General features: G+C 41.2%; 1 protein-coding gene across 1 annotated transcript; it reads right to left on the bottom strand.

Annotated features, from left to right (window-relative positions):
• LOC139655652 (fibronectin type III domain-containing protein 5b-like) lies at positions 1–25,486 on the bottom strand. Its single transcript, XM_071533104.1, has 7 exons — positions 25,405–25,486; positions 10,998–11,113; positions 6,850–6,951; positions 2,985–3,087; positions 2,751–2,840; positions 1,842–2,008; positions 1–42 (listed from the first exon to the last, which is right to left on the bottom strand). The coding sequence occupies exons 1-7, from the start codon at positions 25,484–25,486 to the stop codon at positions 1–3; spliced, it is 702 nt and encodes a 233-aa protein (XP_071389205.1).

Genomic DNA, 25,486 nt, shown 5'->3' with positions numbered 1-25,486 from the left:
TCAAACTCTGATGATGCTGATGGAAGAGGAGGCTCTGTGAAGCTGAGAGAGGGAGAGAGAGAGAGAGAGAGAGAGAGAGAGAGGGACAGAGAGAGAGAACAGTGAAACAGACAGAGAGCGTTATATACATAAATACATGACTCATATACAGAGAGAGAGAAGAGAGAGGTAGAAAGAGAGAGAGAGAGAGAGAGAGAGAGAGAGAGAGAGAGAGAGAGAGAGAGAGTTACATACGTATAACCATGACTCATAAACATCCTGAAGGAAGTGTGTGGGTGTCCGTTCACACTCACATGCAGAACCACGTGTCTTAATGCACTCCCCATATGATGTGAGTTAAGGATTTATGAACTAATCAATGACCTATTCCACATTGTGTGTGTGTGTGTGTGTGTGTGTGTGTGTGTGTGTGTGTGAAGGCTTGACATTTTATGCTCAAGTGAAATGAGACCCGTCTGCACCCGATGGACTGGGGTCAGGCTGAGCTGAATTTCTCACTTAATTGCATTGGGTTTCCATTGCGTTCTGGTTCAAAAATATCAGACATTAAAAATATCCACTTTTTCCCTGTTTATACCTATTTCTAAATGGGATATTATTAACTAGGGGAGACAGGGGTAAGTTGAATCTGTGGGTAAGATGAGCCAGACAAAGAATGAATCATGTTTGGTGCAACTTGCTCCATCCTTATTCTCATTTTAATCTCTCATTCTCTCTCATTCTCATTTTGATGGGTTATACAATACCAGTCAAAAGTCTGGACACACCTGACTGAATGTTCTCTGTTTTTCATTCTCTTAAAGCCATTTTGATCTAAAGGCTTATGATTAAATGCTTGAAATATGTTTCTTAGACAAATATAAATAGTGGAGTTGATGCTTATGTATGAATTATATTCATACATAAGATAGTTATGATAGTTTTGATTTGTTTAACACTTTTTTTGGTCACTGCATCATTCAGTTTGTGTTATTTCATAGTTTTGATGTCTTTACTATTATTCTAAAATGTGGAAAATAGAAAAAAATTAAGAAAAATGTGGTGCGTCCAAACTTGTGTGTGATGGTAGAGGGCATCTCCTTTAGTAGGCGGGTCATTGGAACTGACAAGCAGTCCTCTCCCCTTTATAAGAACAGGTGTGTCAGTCGGTCTTGCTTTGTTTGAGCCTGACTAAGGTTTGGCATGTACCTCGCCTTGTTTTCTGCAGTACAACTGATGCAGGTAATGCAAATCTAGGATAAAAAAAAAAGACAGAAATTGTAATGTTTAGTTTGCAGTCTTACATGGTTTGTTAATTCAGATTTTATTGTGGCTTATCATCTGTGGTCCCTGTGTGGTCTGTGCTGTAGCCCAGTGGTTATGATAAATAAACTTATAAACTACTACTGCCCCTCCACCTGCTGGCTAATTACCTGGCTAACAAAGCCAAAAACCAACAGTTTGCTCCCGCTAACTTGAGCTAACTCTTCTCAAGTTACAGTGACCTAAACTTGGAAACAAATCTACTTTGTCAGACTATTCACTTTTACCCTTACTGAATGGATCTACAGCCACACCACAACAGTCTTTTTCAGGTATCTGTCTTTTCCTAGCCTGGTTGTTATATATTTAGCCAGGATGGGGCCAGCGCTGGTTGCTAGGAGATTTCTGACGCAGCCACAAAGCCTCTTTAGAGGAAACAACATATTCCTGGGAGCCTAGAATGATCATGCATTATAGAGAAGTGCCATAACAAAATAAAAGCCAGGGAGAGGGGGGGAAAAAGGTTGTTTTTTTTCTGCTTTCTGAATGAAGCCCGGGGGCAGGAAAGTAAAAGGAGAGAGGAAGTTGTTGCTCGCCACCTTGCTGCTGCGCACGGCCCCGTTGTGGTAGACGGGCGAGCTGTGGGAGGACGTGTTGTAGTAGGAGGTGGCGGCGCGGACCGACGGCCGCTTGGCTTTCTCCTTGGTGCTGTTGGAGTCGTTGTCTTTGATGATGTCGTACTGTCGGCAGAACAGGGCGATCACGGCTGGGGCGGAGGCCGAGGTGGCGAGCAGGGGAGGAGTCGGGGAAACATACGTGCACAGACACACACACACACACACACACACACACACACACACACGCACAAAATCAAACACTTGAAACAAATTCAAAATGTGTGTTCATGTGCATGTAGGCAAAGATGCTGAAACACTGATCAAATCAAGGTAAATGTACACACACACATACACACACACACACACACACATATCCACATACATACACACACATGTGTGTTGGGGGTAACACGCTACTTTGCATCATGAGTATTCAGATTTGTGGTAAGTAGTAACTTAACATGTTTTTCAATTCTTGTAATCTGTTTTTAATTACTTTTTTTTAATTTAAATGTTACATTTATTAATACACAGTCTGCTTGATCTAAATGAGATTTGCTTACAGCTTGAAAAACAGAGCAATCGTCTTGCATCGCATTTTAAAACGATGATCGATGAACACACTTGGCAGTATAAGCCATATTGCTACAGCATGCTGTTGAAGTTGGCAACGCAAAAGTTACTTTTAATAAAGACTAACTTTGTATTGTAACTAGTTACTTTTTAAGGTCAGTAACAATGTAAAATAACTGCTTTTAACTCTTAACTAACTCTTAACTTTTCCCAGCATTGACACAGATTCAGACATATACAAACACCTAAACACACACACAAAACTGAACATACACACGCACACACACACACACACACACACACACACACCAGCCTCACCTGCCCAGAGCAGCAGTACAGTGGTGATAATGAGCAGCTCTCCTGTCTGCAGGTGAGGAGTCATGCCCAGACCCTCCATGGCTGGTTCATCTGGCACAAACAGCAGATTCAACAGATAAAACTTCATTACCAGGGAAACCAAACAAGAAAAAATGATAAAAAAGATACATTTATACAGTGGGATTTGTATGTGTGTGTGTGTGTGTGTGTGTGTGTGTGTATGTATGTTTTTACGGTGGTCCAGGACTCCAGCTGGGTAATGGTCGCTCCTCTCCAGTGTCCTGAAGTGGACGGTACGGCTCGGCTGGCTGTCACCCTGAGGCCCAACAGACTGCACCTAACAACACCAAACACATAGATAGATAGACAGACAGACAGACAGACAGACAGACAGACAGATAGATAGATAGATAGATAGATAGATAGATAGATAGATAGACAGACAGACAGACAGACAGACAGACAGATAGACAGACAGATTTACTCACAGAAACTAGAGACTTGCAGTCTGCTGCACCAGTTGTAGGCTAGTTTGAACATATATTATGAAGTCTGAGTTCTCTGGAGGACCCAGAGAACAAATATAAAAACAAATTAATCCTCATACGTTGCACTAGATAATGTACTTATTTATGTTTGGTGACAGGGCCGGCCCAAGGGTTTTGGTGGCCCTAAACAAGAAATGTGTGGCCCCATAACACTAAACATTACACATGCGCAGCTGATAAACAAATTTCCTTGCTCACAGCAGTCATCACATATGGAATGAAACTGTACAGCCCGTTTCATACCAAAGCAATGAGCTGGGTAAAAGGTAGAACTGGTGGTGTGAAAGGGTCTAACCAAGGTCACCTCAGTAATGCAACCCAGACTTTTATTAGGCATTCAAAAACTTGTTATAGTCTGAAAACTATTTCAAGCGTGCTGTGTAATCTATCAAGAGAAAAAAAAAATATCATGCAAGGTTAGCTAGTTAATTGTAAGCCTGTGTGCATGGATGTGTGTGTATAGAGCGCAAACCTGGGTAACCTAAATGTAATTCAGTTTCATAAGTATCATTCAGCAACAATATTATAGCCTACTTTCTATGCCTGTTCATTATTATATTGATAACTGGGGAACTTGCTTTCCTGTATGATTTCACTGCAACAGTAGATCTATACACTCAGAGGATTCAAATCCTTGAATTATGAGGCCCCATGATGGACCACAGATGTGTGTGGCCCTAAACGAGCGCATAAACTGTTTATGCCTGGGGCCGGCTCTGTTTGGTGATGTTAAACAAACTAGGTTTATCCTCTTCCTCTTTTGCTTTCATATAAGTCAGCTAATTTTACCATTGATTGGGATATTTTTGACCATTTGTTTCCATTTTCAAAATCAAAAATGGATCAAAATTGACCAAAATTGAGCAACACTCTAAAACCTGGTGCAGTAACTGTTAGTGAGGGACTGGTGTCCCTCGGGTGTCCACATGTCCCAAACCCTTCTCCACTTTTCAGCATCCTATCTTTCTGATGGTGTATAACATTTGTATGTGATATCTATTGGTATCTATTGATCTTGTTATTAATTCCAAAACATACAAATAGGATGAAGAAATGTAGGGAGAAGCAGAGAAAGAATTGCAATTATAATTAGGGCATTTAACTGCTTTTATCCAGAAACAAATATAATATGTGGATCCAGAGAACATGCACAAGTTCTTTAAAAGAGAATGTGCAGTCTTCTTCTCCTGGTATTTTTTTTTAGGAAAATAGAGAAGCTGAGAGGGAGACATAGTACAGGAAACACAGGAGAGAAAGCTGTGGGGGGGATCTGAACCCAGACCAGCAGGAGTTCATGTGGTCTTTACCAACACAGCATCACTTACAGACAGAGGTGGGCTTGTTACGTAACCACTCATCACGCCACACCGGGCGTATTTCCAGCAGACATTATCGTAAGATGAGTCTAAGCAATGATGATAAGGAACCGGCTCGTCTGGGTATTTTTAGAGAGCTAATGGTTCTTTGTGTTTTTGGCCGGGATCCTGAACGACTGGGGGAAGACAAACAATAAGTGGAGGAGCAGACAGAAAGGTTGGACTGCGTCTCGCAAGATAATAAAGGGAATATAGATTTGAGCTCAAAACTCATTTGGGAACCCTGCCTTCTCCAGTCCGTTCTCAGTAACAAATGAGGATATGAGGGTGACAGGGTGGGCTGACGGTTAAAGGGAAAATCAAGCTTTTTAAAAACAGCTGTTGTCAGTGTACTTTGCATTTGTGGACACTTTTTGTTGTTTGGTGTATTTTTCTTATTCCTGTGGACAGCTGGCCAAAGATATTTCCAGCAGCTACAATGGAGTTTGATAGCAGAAAATGTTGCAGCGATCTAAAACGTCAATGCAAATGTCAAAGAAATCCATCGCCCCTTCTCTAGGGCTTGTTGAAAGGCATTCTGGGAAATGTAGGAAAGTAGACGTAGACAAGGCAGGTTGAGGAAAGTATGGAAAACCATAAAAATTAAACAACACTTCCATCACAAAATAATGCCTGAAATGCATTGAACATCACAGACTGATGATATATAGCAGTGGAAGAGAAGCGAAAGGTGGATTTTTAGAAGTTGTATCCGTGCAACAGCCGTGAGTCAAACTGCCCTTGAGCAAGACACTGAGCCTGAGCTCCAGGTCTCTCATTCAAAGTCACTCTGGATAATTATTTTATTCTTTATTGATCTTTACACTGTCCTCCCCCCTCCCCAGGGAGGTCAAAGGTCAGGGTCAGTTACAGAGCAGAGACCTTGGAGCTAGTGTCTGGCTCAATGACACTCCTGCAGGGCGGATCCGTATTGAACCCAGTCCTCCGATTGAAGGACAACTGAAGGACAACCTGCACAAGTTAAAGGCTGGCTGAAGCAAAATCAGAGCTGTATGCATTTTTAATTATCTCATGACTTGATTATTTTATTGTTTGTGTTTGTTTTTTTTCATTCTTTAAAAAATGTTCTATAATTGTATGATACTTCTCTTTTTCTCTTACGAAAAGCCTAACTAGGGACAGGAGTTGGAAACTAGCAATAGCTGTAATCTCTGTATGCAGAACATCAGTTACATCAACTTGTTTGTAACCAGTTGAAGTGGCACTATGTTCATTTGCATTGTCCCTATCAAATCAATCTCGGAACCCATCGTCTATCGGTCTGACGACGATTAGAATCTAATCGATCTAATAGATCTGATCTAATCGTCGTCAGACCGATAGACGATGGGTTCTGAGATTGCTATCAAATAAACTATATAAATAAAAAAAATTAAAAAAAGTCAGGCAGTCTGTAATAAAGCTAGAATGGATTATAAAATGTTTAATAGAGCCGCAATAATAGAGCCACAGATTAGATACTGCTCTATCATCCAGTAGCTGGAATTAGTGCTGGTTTATTATGTAGGGAACTATGAGCTATTATACACTTGTGCTGCATCAGAATTAATTACCAATATAATTAGTCATAATAACTAATAGATATGCCATAAAGAAAGTGTTACCGATATGTGTTGATGTTAATTTTATGTTGAGAGGAGATTCATAATTTCATAAGTTCATTTCTAAAATGCAATATATTCATTTTGGAAAATAAATCATAACCTGAAGTTCTTCAATTAAAAATTTAAAATCTTGCACAATGCAAGCTTTTTATGTAGAAAGTATCTAATTTGCAGCAGTTTCTAATTTGTAGCTCTCCATTGAAACCCAGGCTAATGAATTTCTTTTAGGTTTAGCAGCTCTTTAAGGCATTGTGACCCATTGCACCTATTCAGTGGTAGAGAAACCTTAGGAGACATTACTGCCTTTAAATGAAGAATTAATTGAAACATTTTGAACAGTGACATGTATAAATAAAATGTGATAAGAAAAGAACATTTCATTGCAGGTTTTACAGACTGTTTTTATGTAGCTCATCAGAGGCGGACGACTCTGACCGGCCGATATCTGATATTTAACGAAAATCGAATATGTAGAGCTATAAATGTGTTGAAAAGTGACACAGACATGCGTCATCCCAGACCAGACATGGTGACGCAGCCCTTTTAGAGAGGAGCAGAGTGCATCTCTCACCTGGACGCTGTAGTGTGTGTCCTCGTCCAGATCCCACAACACACACCAGCGGCTGGATGTGTTTACCTCTCGGATGGAGCGCTGCATCAGGCCGTCCTGCCTCTGGAGACACACGTGCATAAAATAATAACACGTGCCATCTGGTGGACGCTTTTATACCAGGCTCCTTACCTTGAGAGAATACATTTTTGGCACACCCACACACGCACACACACACACGCACACACACACACACACACACACACACACACACACACACACACAGAGCAATGCAGACACATGCAGATGCACACTCATACACAAACGTAACTCATATGCAAACTTAGCATCTAAATAAAAAGAATAAACCTTAAATATTAGGGATATTATGGAACTTTTCTTTTATTTTGATCGACTTTATTGATCCAAAGGGGAAAAACTCTTTGTGTTCTGTTTGGGGCGCAGATTCAGCCTGGTGGTACGACGCCCCTGGACCAGGTAGAGTCTTGCTCAAGGACACTTCAGCAGCTGCTATATGGCTATAAGGGGTTTCAGTCCCAGGCCCAGTTATGGCAGAACCTCTCTAACCACTAGGCCATCCTGCCTGCTTTAACTGTAGGATTTATTTGTTGAATCGATTGATGAGACAGAATAGTCGATGCTGGGAACATCTATTTCAGCACAGACATTGCACTGCACAAACATCCATCCCAGCAAGCAATTTCATCTCATATTAAAGGGGCAATAAGTAGGATTTGTATTGCCCCATAGCATAAAATGACTACAATATATCTGCAGGGTGTAGATAGGGATGTTGATCAATACCAATGACTCAACCATTATTATTATTAAGTGGCTTTCAAAACTTGTTTGTTTTGGAACAAAAACTCTCCACCAGCTGGAGTTTCAAGTCACTCACCCCATACACATTTCATCTATGAAGGCTAAAAAGCCTCGTTCTCAAGCCAAAAAAAAAAAAAAAGACACAGCAGTATTATCATTCCAATATTTAGCAGGATGATATATTACCTCTTCACTATATGTTTCTGTTGGATCTCTGCTCTAATAGGCTAACTTACCCATCTCAAAGTTGAAAGAAAATATGATATGAAATATATATGTTTCTGTCAATTACAGGCCACCGTAGTTCAGGGGAACAGGAAGGGGGGGGGGGGGGGGGGACTGTACTGAAGATCTGTTAAAGTTGTTGCAATTCTTAATGGTCACCAATAGAGATTGATAGAGGTACTCAATTACTTACAGCAATGTCCCTTTAAGTCTTAAGATATCAGTGAATCGATTTGAGTGATATATCTAACAGCATATGGCACATTATTCCTTTTGAGGCAAGCTGAATTGTAAAGAGACAAGTGAAATTATCTTACCCCATTGACAAATATTTCTCGCTTATTCAAAAGATATATGGATTTAAGACTTAATATGAGGAGAATTTGCTTGATAAATGGAGGGTTTTGCAGTGTTAGATTCTACTGTCTGGAGTGTTCATCAGCAGCAGCAGTCGATATAAAAAAAAGATCAAGGACAGTATAGTGTGGCATAAGGACACACAAGTGTTTCAACTAGAATTTTCTATAGCACGGATGGATGAAAAGGAGCTTTGTTGGTTACGGTTCAATGGAGGCATTTAGCTGATGCTGCAGAGCGTCTTCCAAAGACTGAGCAGATACGACAGGTTAAATGTCACGCTCAAGGACTATTCTTCAAAATATGCGGCTTTTGTGTGGATTTGAAGCTGCAACATCCCAGCTAGAGAACAGGCTCTGTGCTACTGTCCCCCCTCACACATGACCCCGACGTGATTTGAACACGCAACCTTCTGATCAGGAGCCTGGGTCCTGGTTTTGGTACAAGCTTTGGTTATAAAATTATTTTTATTCAGATACCATTGAAGATACAAGTCCAAATTCTAAGCATTGGCAACTTACAAAGGAAATATTGGCAGCCGAATCCATTTCAACTGTGGCATGTGGCGATCCATTCTATATAGGTAAAGTGTAAACAAATCTCTCCACAATTGTTGGAACAGGCTTACAGGCAGTGCTGAGTCAATGAAGAAACCTCAGAGCACACCTATAGTTTGGAACGGATACTATCTGCATGCTCCAAGTGCATTTAATTGATCAACATCCACCCACATTAACACATTAATCATCAATTAACCTTGTGTTTACTGTATATTATGGTTATGACATTTCAAAATGTCAGAACAAAAGCTCCATTTTGAGATTTTATTGCACCCATGCTACATTTTGTGGTGTGCAGATCCCCCCCTTTTGACATTTATACTTTTGAATTACAATTGTTGGGAGTTTTTGTGTCTCAGATGGGAAATCTTGATAATTAAGAGCAAATTGGGATGCTTCCTGTGTGTGTGTGTGTGTGTGTGTGTGTGTGTGTAACCATATACTGTATGAAAGCACGGTTACATAACGTGCGATTCTCACCAGTCTGTGCTTGGGCGTCTGGAAGGACTTCAGATGAGTGAAATAAACTCTTTGAGCAGATTCACTCGTCCTGCTTTCTCCTTTGAAAGCAGAAGACTCTTACAGTAAGATATCTGACATAATCTCTCTTATAGCTGAATATCTGAGAATTTGAGCCTAACCTAAGAATCTCACTATTCTTATGTTTTACTCATAACTGACAGTATTGCTTTCTAAGCAAAAACCAAAAAAGCAAAAGCAGTGCCTGACTGACAGAGTGCAGTAACTTTGCATATAACTGCATTTCTTGAAAAGCCAGTCCAGTCCGTCGGGTATATTTTACCTATTTTACATTTTCAGCATTTACAGTAGCCGACGCCGTTATCCAGAACGACTTCCACGGACCTCGACAGTAGAATAAGTCGAAAGATTAAGCTCAGTAGATAAAGCCCACTGGATAACCCGCGATACACCTGCCCTCGCCACCTTTGCTTTTAATATTTGAGTAAGGTTTTAACGTAAGTGCTTTTTGAGGTTATGGCTCGAGATGCTTCGGTGTATTTTGAAGCCGTGTTGCATTTGTTAAGAGGCCATGAGGTTGATGGATTCTGAGTCAGACGTGAGGCGACTTTAAAATCAGAGCTGTTTGGCAGCGCTGCTACTCGCGGCTGTGGATGTTCTCCTGTCAGGCGAGTCGCAGCCAAATAATTTCCTCTAATGGAGACAACTCCCACTCAGAGCCCAGCTAATGTCTAATTTGCCTTTTGCCAAGTTGTGGGTGGTAAAACCTGATTAAAATGATTCAGAGTGAGTAAGCAGGCTGGGTTACAGTAGATGTGCGCCGCTCTCTGCTTTGGCTGTGTAAGCCGAATGAAATGAGGTGATATATGATCAAAATAAAAAGCTAAATCCCCATTACAAGGTTCCAGCTCATTCTCTGCTAACTTAATTTCAAGGCTACTGCATGACATATAGCACAATTTCCATGTCCAATATTTGCGTTCATTTGTTACATTTTCGCTGATTCGGTGATTAGAAAGCCCCAGGCCGTGTTTCGGCTTGCTAAAACTCTTCTGTAATCAGGGGACTTGTTTTTTATTGTTCCTTCAAAGATGCGACCCGCAGCCAAGCTTCACATTAAATATCTTTTCAATAAATTAAGTGAGCAGATTCCCCTGGCATTTCTAAACTTTGAAGGAGACTGTCTTGTAACCGGAACGTTCCAGAGTTCAATTCCTCATCACCCCAAGTGTCCGCCATGCAGAAAGTGCCTTTGAGCAAGACGCTGAACGCCTGCTGGCCTCGTGGCTCACCCTGCATTTTTGAAACCCTCTGCGGATGGGACCAGGGAGGAAAAATCACATCCACTCATCAAGAGATAAAGAGTATCGCAAAAATACATAATTCAACGCTTAAAAAGCTACTTTTCTGGCCCTCAGCGTGGCAGGGTTCCAAGTTTTTGGCCATTCAATTTATAATTTAAATCCCTTCAATTTGTATTCCTGCAAAATTAATTGGTCTGCTACCAAATGAGCGCACAGCAGGAGAACGGGGTAGATCGGGATAAAGTGACAGGAGAGGGATTGACTGAAGTTAATGAGGAGTCTGAGAAATTAATTTAGGAGGATTAAACCAACAAAAAAAATCACACTTGGAGCTGAATTTGCATGCATGACCATTCCTAGTAGATATTCACGCACGCACACACGCACACAGACACTGTACCTGCTGTGAGATGGCATATCCAATGACAGTGTCTCCCTGAGGAATATTCCAGGTCACCATGGCCGAATGCGCCCTGAGCTGGGTGACCGATACGTTCACTGGGGCCGCTGGCACTGCTATTAAAACACACACACACACACACACACACACACACACACACACACACACACATTTGTATTACTGTACTTGTGAGGACCTTCAGTGAATAGATTAATACATTCATTCATTCAATCATTTATTTATACAGGAGAAAAAGGTTAAAACGCCACACAAGGTATCTGAAACACTTTGGCCCTACTCAGCAAAACTGCCGGTTTGCAGATGGTTCCTGTCCTGCAGCGGCAGAAAAAGAAGACAATAAAGTATTTAAAAGGCAGAGGATTCACAAGAGATAGAAGAAAGAGATAGGAAACTCCCTAACCCTAACCTTAACCCTCTCCTCTACATGCTTAACCTTAACCCTAACCCTAAACTGAACCTAGTCCTAATCCTAGTCCAAATTCCAATCTTAAAGGAAAGCTACTAGTGATGTACCTTGCAATTTTTGGCTCATTTTGTTGTTTGGTGGTGTATTTGTATATTATTTTAATCGTAATGCTGTCAAGGGAGGCTTGTCGATATGTCATTACAGAAGTGTTCATATCAGGAAGGCGGGGCATACAAAATTGTATCTGCCATTGCTAAAATCTAAAAGCATGTATCTGAGATTAGAGCAAAAACGAAGCCTTGATAATTGCTCTAATTCAGTACAGAAGATGGAGGAGAGCCAGTCAACGCTGGATTTGGGAGCATGAGACTTTGCTTCCTCGCCGTGTTAAAGGGGAGTTCAAGGTGAGTTTGATGCGGACAGATTTGAGTCATACTTCAGGTTGAACAAAGAGCAATTTGACATCCTGCTGGAGAAGGTGAGACCCCACATCACAAAGATGGACATGAGAAGGAACGTTCGGCCATCTGTCTCCGGTAAGTGGACCAGAGCCGTACATCTGGTATCGATTGTGCCGTGACACAAGCACTTCAAAATGAATCTTATGATTCATATCTTTCGATGTTTCAGCACTATGTTATATTGGGGTAATATAATATGTTCTGTACCCAATAGGTCTTAAGTGAGGTGCCTTTTATAAGCCAAACGATGGCTCAATGCCTGGAACAGCCAGTGTTTTTAAAATGACACACAACATCAGAGTGGACAGGCTGCTTCATGATGCCTCCAAACTGTAGAATATGGAAGGCTACCGCAATACTAAAATAATCAGACTCATTGATTTTTAAGCATCTCAAAACGTACTTTTACATTCATCATGCTTTTAATTTGCTCGTAGCCTCTCTCATATTTTATATCGACCTTGGTATTGCAGCTATTATAACATCTGGTGTCGCTCTCCCTGTTTTAATCTTCTGTAGCCTGCAGTGTTTTATTGTTTCATTCCCCTAAATGAATGGTATTTCCATTCATTATGTATCTAATGTTATTGTGAATTATACCTAGATCTTTCTGTGTTCTCCCAGCAGCTACCCTGCTACTGGGGATTCATGCAGCAGCATCGCCTCCAGCTACCGTGACAAGTATTGTACCCTCCGTTTCCAAGGCGATTCGGGACTGCTTGGTGGCACAAGACATGGCAGTTCCCAAAAAAGAAGATTGGAGAGAGATTGCCTGTAACTTTGAGCAGCGATGGAGCTTCCCAAACTGTATAGGGGCAATCGATGGGACGCACGTCGTGATCCGGTCTCCTGCGTCATCTGGATCACAAATCTATAATTGCAAAGGCACCTTTTCCATATTTCTGCTGGCTGTCGTCGATGCCAGGTATTCAGGGATGTTGGCTGTTGGAAGGAACAGCGATGGAGGATTTGGAAAGGCTCTCAAGGCAGCTGGATCTTACCACTCCCAAATCCTGAACACCTTGGACCGGTGTTACAGATCTACTGGTTTCCAAGTTAACTTATGAGCTTAGCTTGAATGCATCATTGGTTACTTGAATTTAGCGAACCTCGCAAATGCCTTAATAATTGCTGTGCCAATTTTAACTCTAATTTCAATAAATATTCATCTTATTTTGATGTTTATCTGTAAGTTCTTGAATGCAGATGAGCTTGTGACATTCATCAATTAATTCTCCCCCCAAAAGAAAGAAAAAAAAAGACCCCACACAGGATTTGATAAAAATACTACTACACTAAAGTCGGAGAAGAGGCCTTTCCTATGAGAAAAGCCTTTTCCAGCTCTCCAGAAACCGTCATGTTTTTAACTATCGTCTGTCACGAGCTAGGCGGATAGTGGAGGACGCCTTCGGGATCCTGGCAGCACAGCGGAGGATTAACTGTACCATTGCATCATACGTGTGTGCCTAGAGAATGTGGACAAGCTGGTGGTGAAGGCAACGGTGATCCTCCACCACTTCCTCTCCTGGAACATCACAGATCCACCAGCGTTAAACCAGAGGCTGGCAGCCCGACCCTGCGGGAAATCCCCAGGATGGGAAGCAACAGCGGAAGCCCCTGCTGTGAGGGAAACATACACTACATGTTTTTCCTCTGCTGCTGGTGAGGTGCCATGGCAGAACAGTCGAGTGTGAACTGAGCTGTTCCCCCTGTGTGTCCTGAAAAAAGGCTTTTTTTTTTAAAGCCAAAAGCCACAAATTCCAAAAAGCAAGTCTCACCACCTTCACATTTTTCATTAGTTCTGATGCCATGCTTGCAACTCTGCTACTCATTTTCATTTCATACAGTATTTACTCCTTATTTCCTCTTTAATTAAAGGGAATTCAGTGCACTGCTGTGTTGCTATTTTATTGCAACACTTTAAAGTGATCAACTCCATATGATGTAATTATATTGTGCATTACTGAAAGCTGGTGTAATGTACAACAGTAAATTGTTGACATCCAGACTGCATCATAAACATGTAAACAAAGAGCTGTGGAATCAAGACCAAACAGTGCATTGAAGCTTCATATTTGGAACTACAAGGAACCTGAGCATTTATCATGTGCACAGTAACATATATGGTGTCGCAACAGATGGAATCACACCAGTATTTCAAATCCATGACAAATTTGTTGTGAAAATCTATAAGAAATACAGTATATCACCGTACTCAACAGATTTACAACACCACAGTGAGCAGGTAAACTCAAACAAAGGCTGATATGAACTGCGTACTGGATACAAAAATCTGAACACAACTAAAAAGAAATTTTAAAAAACCCCAAATTTACATTTTTACCAAATATAAACACACCTTTGACAACCTCAAAAATCATGGAACACTAATGGTTAGCTGTCAAATGCTGTTAGTCCTTGTAGTAAAAGGTTCAGAAAATGAATTTCAGAGAGAAAAAACATGATGTTCTATGATAAATTTGAACAACAAACGAATCCAATACTTCAATACCAGATCCTGTCAGTTGGTTCCAGAGATCAAAACATTAGCAGCTGAGGCAAACTGGGCTTTGTGCAGTAGGCTACCGACAACAGTTCAATTCTGGTTTGACTTTGCTTCTCTGGGCATAAACTCCTCAGCATGGGGCCAAGGCTCAGGACGAGTAATTCCTCGGGGTCATGCTGTTTATTCAGCTCTAACATAATACTCTCTTCCATGCTGTCATCTGAATTTGGATGAGCTCTTTTTGCACTTGCTGTCCTGCCTGTACAGTTATTGGGCTGGGCGGTTGTTTTGGAGGGCTGGACCTGCTGAGCCACAGCCGGGTATTGGACTGCCTGCTGCAATGCTGGTTGTATAAAGGTGACTGCTGAGGTTTGGGCTTGGTGGGGTGTCATGGGGGGGCTAAAGAGCAATCTGTCAGAAATTAACAGGTTCTCGAGGCAAAAAAGCCCTTGAAAGTTCATAAAATGACCCCAATAATTAGAAGTACCTTTTATTGCATTTCACCCTGTTGAGAATATTCGCATATGAATGTGACTACTGTCCCCTGTGAGCCACCGTATGAGATTTGTGGGAGCCTATGACTGTGCTATTCTTTCTAATGTGTTCTGGGCAAGAAAATGGAGCGATTTTTTTAATCTGATAGCAGTAAAAGAAAATCCTTACCTTACAAAAACCACTGTCAACAAAAAAATAAAACAACCAATATTGTCAAAAACTGAACAATCGAGGGATGGAAGATGGACTGGTGGACCCAGCATCAGTGTCACTGAAAATAACGTCAGAGCGGCCGGACACGTCAGTCACTAGTGATTGGTTCGGGGAAAATCACACACACACACACACACACACACACACACACACACAGAAAACGGCTAACGAGGAGGCAATCTCAGGCTGAATAATGGAGTGGAAACTAAATGGCCATTCAGTCTGGGAACCCGTGTAACGTATAATAATCTTCACTCTATACTATCATTAGTAGGTCTCTCCTGCATAAAAGGTTCAAAATAGACAACAAAATAGAACTATATTTCCATCTTTTAATCCTTCCTTTTGCTTGCTTTCACTCTGTATTTTCCTTTCCTTTCTGTTTCTCAGGTTTTTCAATTTTTTTTTCACACTCATCCTCTGCAAAGACAAAAAAGAAACGCAATCGATGTGTTGCGTGTCATTTACATAAGACCTGTAAAATCATGTTGAGAGAACCAGAGAACCTCCTTCTATGGGGGCTGTCGAATGGCATTCTGGGAAATGTAGGAAATCACTAACTTCAGTAGAAGTAGATGAGGCAGGTTGAGGAAAAGTGGGTTCACCAAAATTGCATGACTCCATGCATCGAACATCACAGATTAATGAACACAGCATAAGAGCATCCGAAGGTGGAATTTTTCCTTTAATCCTAAACCCAACTCTAACCCTAAACCCCTTAAAGAAGTTACCACTGGCAAAATTTCCCCATCTTTCTATCCTTTTGAAGACATTTAGTTCTTATAAGTATATAAATAAAAGAACACACACACACACACAGAGCAAGAGAGACACACACAGAACACATTTTACATCCTTAATTGACTTAACTGGGATCAAAGTGCATTCCACACGCTGAGAACACGATAGTCCTCACATTTACACACACAGACATTTCACTGCACGGGAATTAAAAACTGCCAAAACAAGTTGTACTTTAATGAATGAACGCATTATGTAACAGCTAATGAATTTCACATGAACAGTGCAGCCTCTTACAGTGCAGTGAATGTAGTTCACACCAGGACAAATCCTCCTCTACACTAATACAACTCTCATTTCTCATTGCCCATTTTCTACTTTGTCCAAACACAAAAAACACAGGACAACCTATCCAGGATTTCTCTGACCGGAGCGGGTCCTGCTGGGTAAAATGCAAATTCCTGCCACACCTCGCAGTGTCCTGGGCTCTAATTGGACGTCCCGGACACTCAAACCGCAGCCTGCCACACACTCTTTCATGCGCACGTGTGTGTTGTTCAGCTGTTTCCATCAGCGGCCATGTGTCCTGTGGAAGAGTCCTTGAGCAACACACTGATGACGCCCGTCCACTCAGTCACTGTGATTCGCTCTGGATGGAAGTGTCAGCTAAATGGCTAAAATGTAAATGTATATTCACACGAAGAGACACACACACACACACAGACACATAGACATGTACAGGAGTGCACGGACACACACACACACACACACACACACACACACACACAGAGGCACGGACACACCCCTCCAGGCTCATATCAATTACTCTCTGGGGCGAAGTAAAATTGATGGGTAATTTGAAGTGTTCGCAAAGAGAGTGTGACAGTCATTATATCACTAAATCACTGTTAAAAGCTACGACCTCCACTCAGAGAAAGAGAGAGAGGGAGAGAGGGAGAGAGAGAGGGAGAGATAATCCCTTCCCTTTCCCTCCCTTCCCTTTCCTTCCTTCCCTTCTTCAGAAGGAAAACAGCGGGAATGAAGTAAGAAAGGAAAAGATAAATAAAAGCAAAAAGAATGAAAGAGAAATATACAAGGGAGAGAGAGATAGAGGGAGAGAGAGAGAGAGGGAGATAATCCCTTCTACCTTTCCTTCCTTCCTTCCTCCAGAAAGAAAACAGTAGTAATGAAGGAAGGAAGAAAGACAGAGAGAGAGAAGGAGAGAGAGAGGTAATTCCCTTTTCTTTCCTTCCCTCCTTCATTAGGAAAACAGTAGGAATGACGGAATGGTGGAAGGAAGCAAAAATTAAAGAAAGAAAGAAAGAAAGAAAGAAAGAAAGAGAGGAAGACAGATAGAGAGGAAGAATCCCTTCTTCCTTTCCTTCCTTCCCTCCTTCAGAAGGAAGGCAACAGGAATGAAGGAAGAAAGGGAGAAAGGAAAGGACAAAGAAAGAAAAAAGAAAGTAGGAGATGGAGAGGAAGAGAGAGAGATAATCCCTTCTACCTTTCCTTCCTTCCCTCCTTCAGAAAGAAAACAGCAGTAATGAAGGAAGGAAGAAAGAGAGAGAGAGATAATTCCCTTTTCTTTCCTTCCCTCCTTCATTAAGGAAAACAGCAGGAATGATTGAATGGTGGGAGGAAGTAAAAATTAAAGAAAGAAAGAAAGAAAGAAAAAGAGGACAGAGATAGAGAGGAAGAGAGAGATAATCCCTTCTTCCTTTCCTTTCTTCACTCCAGAAGAGGAAGAGAGCAAGATAATCCCTTCTTCCTTTCCTTCCTTCCCTCCTTCAGAAAGAAAACATGGATGGAAGCAAGAGAGAGAGAGAGGAAGAGAGAGAGAGAGAGAGAGAGTCTGATGGGAGAGATGAGGAGACATCCTTCCATTACCTTACTCTTCATAATGATACAATATCTAATGGCATCAATAACTGGGCTTTTTACTGAATGTCAGGAACTATTGATCAGTCGGGTATTGGTCCAATCTAACTTCTTTAGTGCAGGATAAGAATAGCACTTCACTTCACTTCACTTCACTTCACTTCACTTCACTGAAAGCAATTAACATGTGCCTGGAAGTGTGTATGTCCCTGTGTGTGTTTGTGTATTCGTTTATGTTAGAGTGTACGTGTGTGTGTGTGTGTGTGTGTGTTTGTGTGTGTGTGTGTGTGGTCCAAAAACACCATCAAAAGGGAAAAGGAGCCTGCACACCAGCCAATTAGGGCATTAAGCCTAAAAAAGGAGGATTTAAAAAAGCTGAGTTGGTTAAAAAAAAAAAAAAAAAAAAAGAGGTAAAATTCACTTTTTGCACCATGTCAAATTAAAATAAATTATTTTATTTTATTATTTATTTTTACTATCTCAGCTTCTGAATGCCATTTTTTGAGGCTTGATATGCTCCTTTTCCCTTTTGATGTTTTTGAACTTTGCTTTTGCACAGTATCATATATCTTTAGTCACAATTTCATGCATGTGCGTGAATATAAGTGTGTGTTTGAAAGCTTGAACTATGTTAAGTGTCCTCGAGTCTGAAAAAGGCACTCTTAAATCAAATTCATTATTATTATTATTATTATTATGAACTAACAACATGCCACCATGTTGGGGGAGTGACAGAAAATTGAGAAATTACAGCGTTATCGCCTCCTCCTCCCCGACAAGACAAAGGAAACTAATTTCTGTCGGCGGTAGGAGGATTGGCAGCGTCTCGCAAACCGCATGATAACCACTCACCAAACATTTTGTGACAGGCCTCTATTAAAAATTCAATAGAAAGAAAATTCAGTCCATCGCCAAATCGAAAAGGATCCAGTCAGCCTCCATTGAGTGTGACCAGGAACGTCAAGCTCTATTCCAGCTATTCTAACCAGCTAACCGCGGCTCATTTATGCAAACCAGCCTTCTCCAGCTCCCTGCAGTGCACACCGGCCCGCCTGCCAAAGCTGGTTAGCCACAGATACTCTTACACTATAATATACAGTATCATCAGTCAGTAATGTTCAGTGCTTTCCAGGAGTCATTTTGTGATGAAGTGTGATGTTTTTTGTGGTGTACCAAAACTTTCACTTTCCCTCAACCTGCCTCCTCTACTTCTACTTCAGTGATTTCCTACATTTCCCAGAATGCCTTTTGACAACGCCCCCCCCCCCCAGAGAACAGGCATGAGCTTGTTGCATTCAGTATGTGTGGGTGGAAAGAGCGATATAGCGATCGCATTGTAAGAGCAAGACAGCGAGTTTTCCCAGTTGGGAAAAAAAGCGAGAGTTGTGATCTTTTCTCAAAACACAATCTGTCTTCTGGCTGCAATTGCATTCTGGTCTATTGTGGGTGGAGAAATTGGTCTCTCGTCTTCTTCTACGATGGATTTCTCCCTGTGTGATTGTTGAACGTCTCTCGGTGCAAAATGGCGGCTCTAGAAAGAAGCCCTCGCTCTTTGATTCTGAGGGACTGAAAACCCCTCCAAAACCAAGATGTTTACCGCTGATGTTTTACATCCTGAAACATTTTCTCATATCAAACTCAGTTGTAGCTACACTGGAAATATCTCAGTATGACATCAAGTTGTTTGGCCAGTTAACCACAGGAAGAAGAAAACACATTGCCAATAGCTGCTTTTTAACAGTGTGTCTAACAAGTGTTTTGGGGTGGATTTTTCCTTTAAGTGGGAAAGAGAGCAGAATACATATAGACACGCTCGAACGCACAAAGCCACAAATATATGCAAATAGAAAAACACACACACTCACATACTACATTCACAAACATCTCCCACCCTCCCCCTCAACACACACCTACACACATATCCCACCGAGAAAATATATTCAAAACCACGTTCCTTGTCTCTGACAGCAAGATCCCCCATCACAATCCACGGCTGCTAAATCCCAACCCCTTTCATCTGCAAGGGCTGGAATGGAGTGCACACACAGTGAATAGACTTCTGCAATTACATTATACACACCAGGAGAGAGGAGATGAGAGGGAAGAAGAGACTTAGGAGTCGGAAAGACAGGGAGAGAGAAAGGGATGGAGGGTAGAGGTAGGGAGAGATAGAGAGAGGAGAGAGATAAGAGGCGAGAGGGAGAAATCGAGGGAGATGCAGAAACAGAGAAGGAGGATCAGAGGAGACATAATATGACAGAGCGATACAGAAGAGAGCGAGGGATGAATGAGTCAGAGGGGAAAAAAGATAGAGAGAAAGGAGAGAGAGATGAGTCCGAGAAAGAGCAATTATCTCGGACGGCTATCTCAAGAGATGGCGAGCGAATTTCGGTCTTTTTTGGCGTCGCGAGGAGACACGCGGGGCAAAGTGAGATGGATTGGAAGGAGAGGGAGAAAAAAAGATCAATGATGGAGGGAGTGGTAAAAAGAGAGAGACGGATGAAAGACAGTGGAGGAGGAGGAGGAGGAGGGGAAGGAGGAGGAGGAGGGGGAGGGGAGAATGTGGATATTGATTAAATGATGAAATATAGCAGTTCAGATAGACGTATGAGCATGTGAGGGCATGAGTTTGCGCACACACACACACACACACACACACACACACACACACACACACGTTCCTCCCATGTCCTTGTTTGTCCTTCCTATTGTATGCCTGTCTGTCCAAACTATTTATTTATTCATAATTTTTACGTTCTCCCTATCCCATCCCATTTTGTATTTTGCCTGTTTTTTTTCAGGCCCGCTTCGTAAATGAGAATTTCTTCTTAACTGGCCTACCTTGGGGTGTTAAAGGTTTTAAAATTGCAATTGATAAAAATTTAATTAAATTAGATTATTGAAAATTCTCATGTCAGCAGTGTCCAGGATGCTGAGGGCAATTGGGAAAGTCCCCATCCACTCTTGATCTCTCTCTCTCTCTCTCTCTCTCTCACACACACACACACACACACACACATGTTTGCATTAGTATACTTGTGAGGACCTTCACTCACTACCTTCATTCCTTAGCTCCTTCATAACCTTAACCCTCTCCACTACATCCCACACCTTAACATCTACCCTAACCTAACCCTAAACCCAACCTTAACCCTAAACCCTAACCCTAAACAAACCTTAAATGAGTTTCCCATTAAATGCCCCCTTAAGTAGTTTTCAAAGTTATAAAAAAAAAATACTTTTTCCATACTGTACGACAATGTTATATACATATTCTGTATCTGCTCGTTATGACATTTCATTGAAGCTACAGCTGCTTATATATTATAAAAAATATTAAATATTCAATCCCAAGATTCAATTTTTTATGGCTGCACCATTACATCAAATGGAAAAATCCAGATGTCTTGTGCATCATTTTACACACATTTCCCTGTAATTCAGCCTAACATATTTGGTATCTTTGGAAACTTTGGGATCTTGACTAGAATTTACAATAAAGTTCATGTGGGTTTGAACAAAGCTTGGCTGCGAAACGTGTTTGTAGTAATGATCCTGCATGAGGGACCTCAGGGTAGAAGTGTTAGCCTAAACCAAATCCTAATTCTAAATTTAACATGAAACCCAAGTTCTACTCTTAAACTGACGCTTTAAAGAAGTTAGGACCGGCAAGACGTCTTTACTCTGGAGGATTTGCCTCGTCTTTGTATCCTCGTGAGGATATTTGGTCCTCACAAGTATAGAAACACAAGGAAACACACACACACACAGGGGTTCGATCCCCACTGGGGCCGTCACGGTACAGTAAGGCGCTTTGGACAAAAGCTTCTACCAAATTACTTTCTTGTCAAATCAAAGGCAGTTTTTCCCCGAACAACAGGATCACGAGGGCGACTCCAAAAACAAAAACAAGCCTCGTGACAGCCCACTGTTTACATTGTGTTTCTCCTGGAGTGGAGTAGAGTAGAGTAGAGTAGTTTTGTGACGTACGATCTGCCTCGGACTGACGACCGTAAATCACAGGGAAGTGACGGTTTGCAGATAGACACAGACAGACTAATCTGGCTAATGGCTGGCCTGTGACGGATGGCTGTCTGTGTATAAGAGTGTGTGTGTGTGTGTGTGTGTGTGTGTGTGTATGTGAGTGGGTGTGTACTTGGGACTAATATTGTTGTTTCTGCGGTAGCTAATGTTCTGTGCATGCTGATTAAATTAACATATTTTAGCATTACATAAGGTGAGAGACGATTTTTTTTATAAATATGATTTTTGATCAGGTTTTTTTTTTTCGCTTTCTGTGAGGAAAACTCCAACTGGAGCCTCAACTTGCTAATGTTTTTTCTGATTAATGACCACATTATGCAACATTGTTCAACCTGACCCAAGTGGCAGCAATTAAGTGAGCATTTTAATTTGTCCTGAGCGGGTCAGGTTGAATCACGTCCCAGAAGGTCCCATCAGGCTTGAACATAAATGTCAAACTCTAACTTCTGCTGCATTTTTGAACAGGGCTGTGATGGCAGCGACGCATCCGATAATTCAGGTCTCAGCCTGGTGGAAGAGAGAGAAAAAGAGATGCAGCCTTGGGATTGGAGGGTCGCTAGTTCAAATCCTCAGATTGACTGGGAAAATCTGGGCGAGCAGCATGAATTAATAACACTCTCCCCTCCTTCAACATGGAGCAAGGCTGTGATGTGAAGCAGGACGGCGCTGAAAGAACCCCTTTGCTGGATAAATAAAGTTAAAAAAGAAGCACTTTGCCCTGCTCCTCTTCAGTGAAGACCTCCTGTGTCCGATGTTGGTGCTTCACTTGACATTTACATGATCCCCTAAGTGTTGCGTGCGCTTCGTTACTCTTCGGCCTTTCAGCCCCACTCTAAACCCATTAAGGGTTTCAAAAGTCTGTGGTTTTTCAGTCTGAAAGTGAGACTTTTTCTCACTTCCCATTAAAGTTGATTTGGCGATACCAGGTTTTCATCTTAGAGCAGTGACATACAAGATAGAAGAAACATAACCACAGCCTTCTGACTTTGTCTTCGTTTTTCGATGAACTGCCAACACTGCATTGTCCATCTTAACAAGTTATGAGTACTGTGTTTGGAAATCTTATCTGTCTTATAACAAGTGGAAAGATTTGCCAAAGGGGTGAGATAATTCTTCTAGCCTCCAATGCAAATCAATTTGTTTCGAAAATTATCTTGATTCAGCGTCATTTTCTTGATTCTGATGGAGTGAGCGATAGGATTTTAAGATGCAAGTATAGTCACTTGTTTCTAGAAAATTACTGAAACAAGTGAAACTGGATTAGAGGTGAAATGATCTCACCCCATTGACAGATTTCTTTTACTTGCTTTGAAAAAGTATGGCTTTAAGACTGAATTCAAGACTAAATCACTGTTTAAGATGAAAGATGAAGATTTTGCAGTGATTAATCAAGTGTCAAGATGCAAAGGTATTTATTGTCCCCAGGGAAATTCAGTTTGCAAGGCGAACACAGAAAACAGTGTGAATCACACACGATAATACATCACATTATTGGAGGACACTGAATCTTTGGGTTGTTCTGCTTGGTGAAATGAGGGACATGTAGAAGAATTAAAGAATAGTCTGACCCTGTGAGGGACACTTTTAGGAAAATATATTTTTGAATTTTATACTTACTATAGTGAGTAGGAACTCAAATCATTCTTTTTACTCTATTTTCAATGGAAATTGTTGCCTCAATTTCACCACTCAGTAAAAAACAGGTATGATTATGGCCTCAAAAGTGTTCGCTATTTTGTATGCAAAAATCTGTTCATCACCCATTTACTTTTTTTTCCAGTGGATATGCCATTTATGAATAAAATTATTCAATTACACCCAAGGCAGCAGCAATGAGCCGCTCGATTCACTCCAGTTGAAAAGCCCCTTTAAGGATGAGATGTTTATGTCATGACAGGAGAAGATGAAGGCCATGTGGGGAAATATCAGGCATGTTTCATTGGCTAAATCAATATGGAGCCTCATAAACACAGATTAACCACGTGCTGGTACTCAGCAAAGGCCGTGCATGTTGTTTTGGTTTGGTTTCCCAAGGTGGTTTTGCATTAAACACAATGTAAAGGAACGGAGAAGTGGGGGCTGAGCAATGATATCGACATAAGTATTGTTGATTGAAAGTGCCTCTGCATTCCTGCTACAGCTAATTAAACAGCTGAGAGAGAGAGAGAGAGAGAGAGAGAGAGAGAGAGACTGCTTTGAAAGTCTAATCCCCTGACAGACATTCAATTAAGGCGCTGACAGTTTTATGACAGCTTTTTGTCAAATTGAAATATTACGCTGGAGGCCTGAATACAGCAAATACAACTCTCCAGATAGAAAGACAAACAAACAAAAACAAATTAATAAATGTAAACCTAGTGTTGTTGTCATGTATTCTCTTGATCATGTAAATAGGCTAAATTTGATTTGGAACAATGAGAATTATGGAGCACATTTGTGAGAAAAAAAGACAGACACAAAGAAAGAGAGAGAATGGTCTTTTGTTGTTATAGATATTGTATAGTATATGTTTTAATCCAAATAATTAATCATCTCAATGCTGTTTGTTTTTTACGGTTTGTTTCGAACATCGACATTTTGTAGTTTTTGTCCACTGCTTTGGCAATATTGTTTCTGATCAACAGTCATGCCAATAAAGTCAGTGAATTGAATTGAGAGAGAGAGAGAGGGAGGGAGAGAGAGAGAGAGAAAGAGAGAGAGAGAAACCTAGACACCTCAACTGTCCAGGCACTGAAACATACACACACACGTACATACACAAACACACTCGCACGTGCACACACTGATACAAGGGGAGGGATTTAATTTCATTTAATGTACAAATGATTATCTTTAAATGTGCGATGCTTTGGCAATATTGTTCTCAATTTTCATGTCAATAAAGCACATTGAATGGAAGTGAATTGAAAAAATTGCGAAAGAAACACATAGAGAGAGCGAGACAGAGAGAGAGAGACAGAAACAGAGGCAGAGAGAGAGAAACAGAGAGACATATAATTTGACATTTGACATATCAATGTTATTTGAATTAGAATTTGTTGACTTTGCTTTGGCAATAACTGCTTTTGTATTTCATGCCAATAAAGCAGCTTGAACTGAACTGAACTGAAAAACTGAGAGAGAGCGACAGAGACAAAGAGACATTGAGACAGATAGAAAGAAAGCGAGAGAGAGAGAGAGAGAGAGAGAAAGAAAGAGAGAGAGAGAAACACAGTGAGAAAGAGACAGAGAAAAAGACATAGAGACAGATAGTTGAAGTTGATGTTTGAATCAATGCTTTGGCAACATGTGCACATGTACGTCATGCCAATAAGGCTCACTGAATTGAATTGAACTGATAGAAAGGCAGAGAGAGAGAGAAAGACAGACACACAGAGAGACAGGAGAAAGAGAGAGAGAGAGAGAGAGAGCGAGAGAGAGAGATACGAACACAGTGAGAAAGAGACTGAGAGATGAATAGAGACAGATAGAAAAAAAGACAGATGGAGAGAGAGAGAGAGAGAAAGATAGAGACACATAGAGGGGGACATAAAGGGAGACAGACGGTAACAGAGAGACATAGGAACACAGTGAGAGAAAGAGAGAGAGAGAGACCTAGAAAGAGAGAGAGACGTAGAAACACACGAACAGAGAGAGACTTACTTCCTCCAACCATCATGGGTGTGTGCCAGCAGGCCAGCAGGAGCAGCAGCAGACCGGGGTTCGAGTCGAGAGAGGCGGTCAT

The sequence above is a fragment of the Centroberyx affinis genome, unplaced genomic scaffold, assembly GCF_046629955.1.
Source record: "Centroberyx affinis isolate AG114_WGS23_722 - 3 ecotype Tasmania unplaced genomic scaffold, CSIRO-AGI_Caff_v1 ptg002323l_1, whole genome shotgun sequence".
NCBI classification, from domain to species: Eukaryota; Metazoa; Chordata; class Actinopteri; order Beryciformes; family Berycidae; genus Centroberyx; species Centroberyx affinis.
Note: the sequence above shows the minus strand (reverse complement) of the source record. Positions and strands in the feature narration are given on the sequence as shown.

What these genes read in the sequence shown, in the direction of transcription:
- LOC139655652 (XM_071533104.1), bottom strand. Translation starts at nt 25,486, where the DNA reads ATGACCGCCTCTCTCGACTCGAACCCCGGTCTGCTGCTGCTCCTGCTG. An exon ending in ACACACACTACAGCGTCCAG is followed by an intron (nt 3,088 to 6,849) that starts GTGAGAGATGCA and finishes TGGTGTTGTTAG; the next exon opens with GTGCAGTCTGTTGGGCCTCA. An exon ending in GGGCCGTGCGCAGCAGCAAG is followed by an intron (nt 43 to 1,841) that starts GTGGCGAGCAAC and finishes TCCCTCTCTCAG; the next exon opens with CTTCACAGAGCCTCCTCTTC.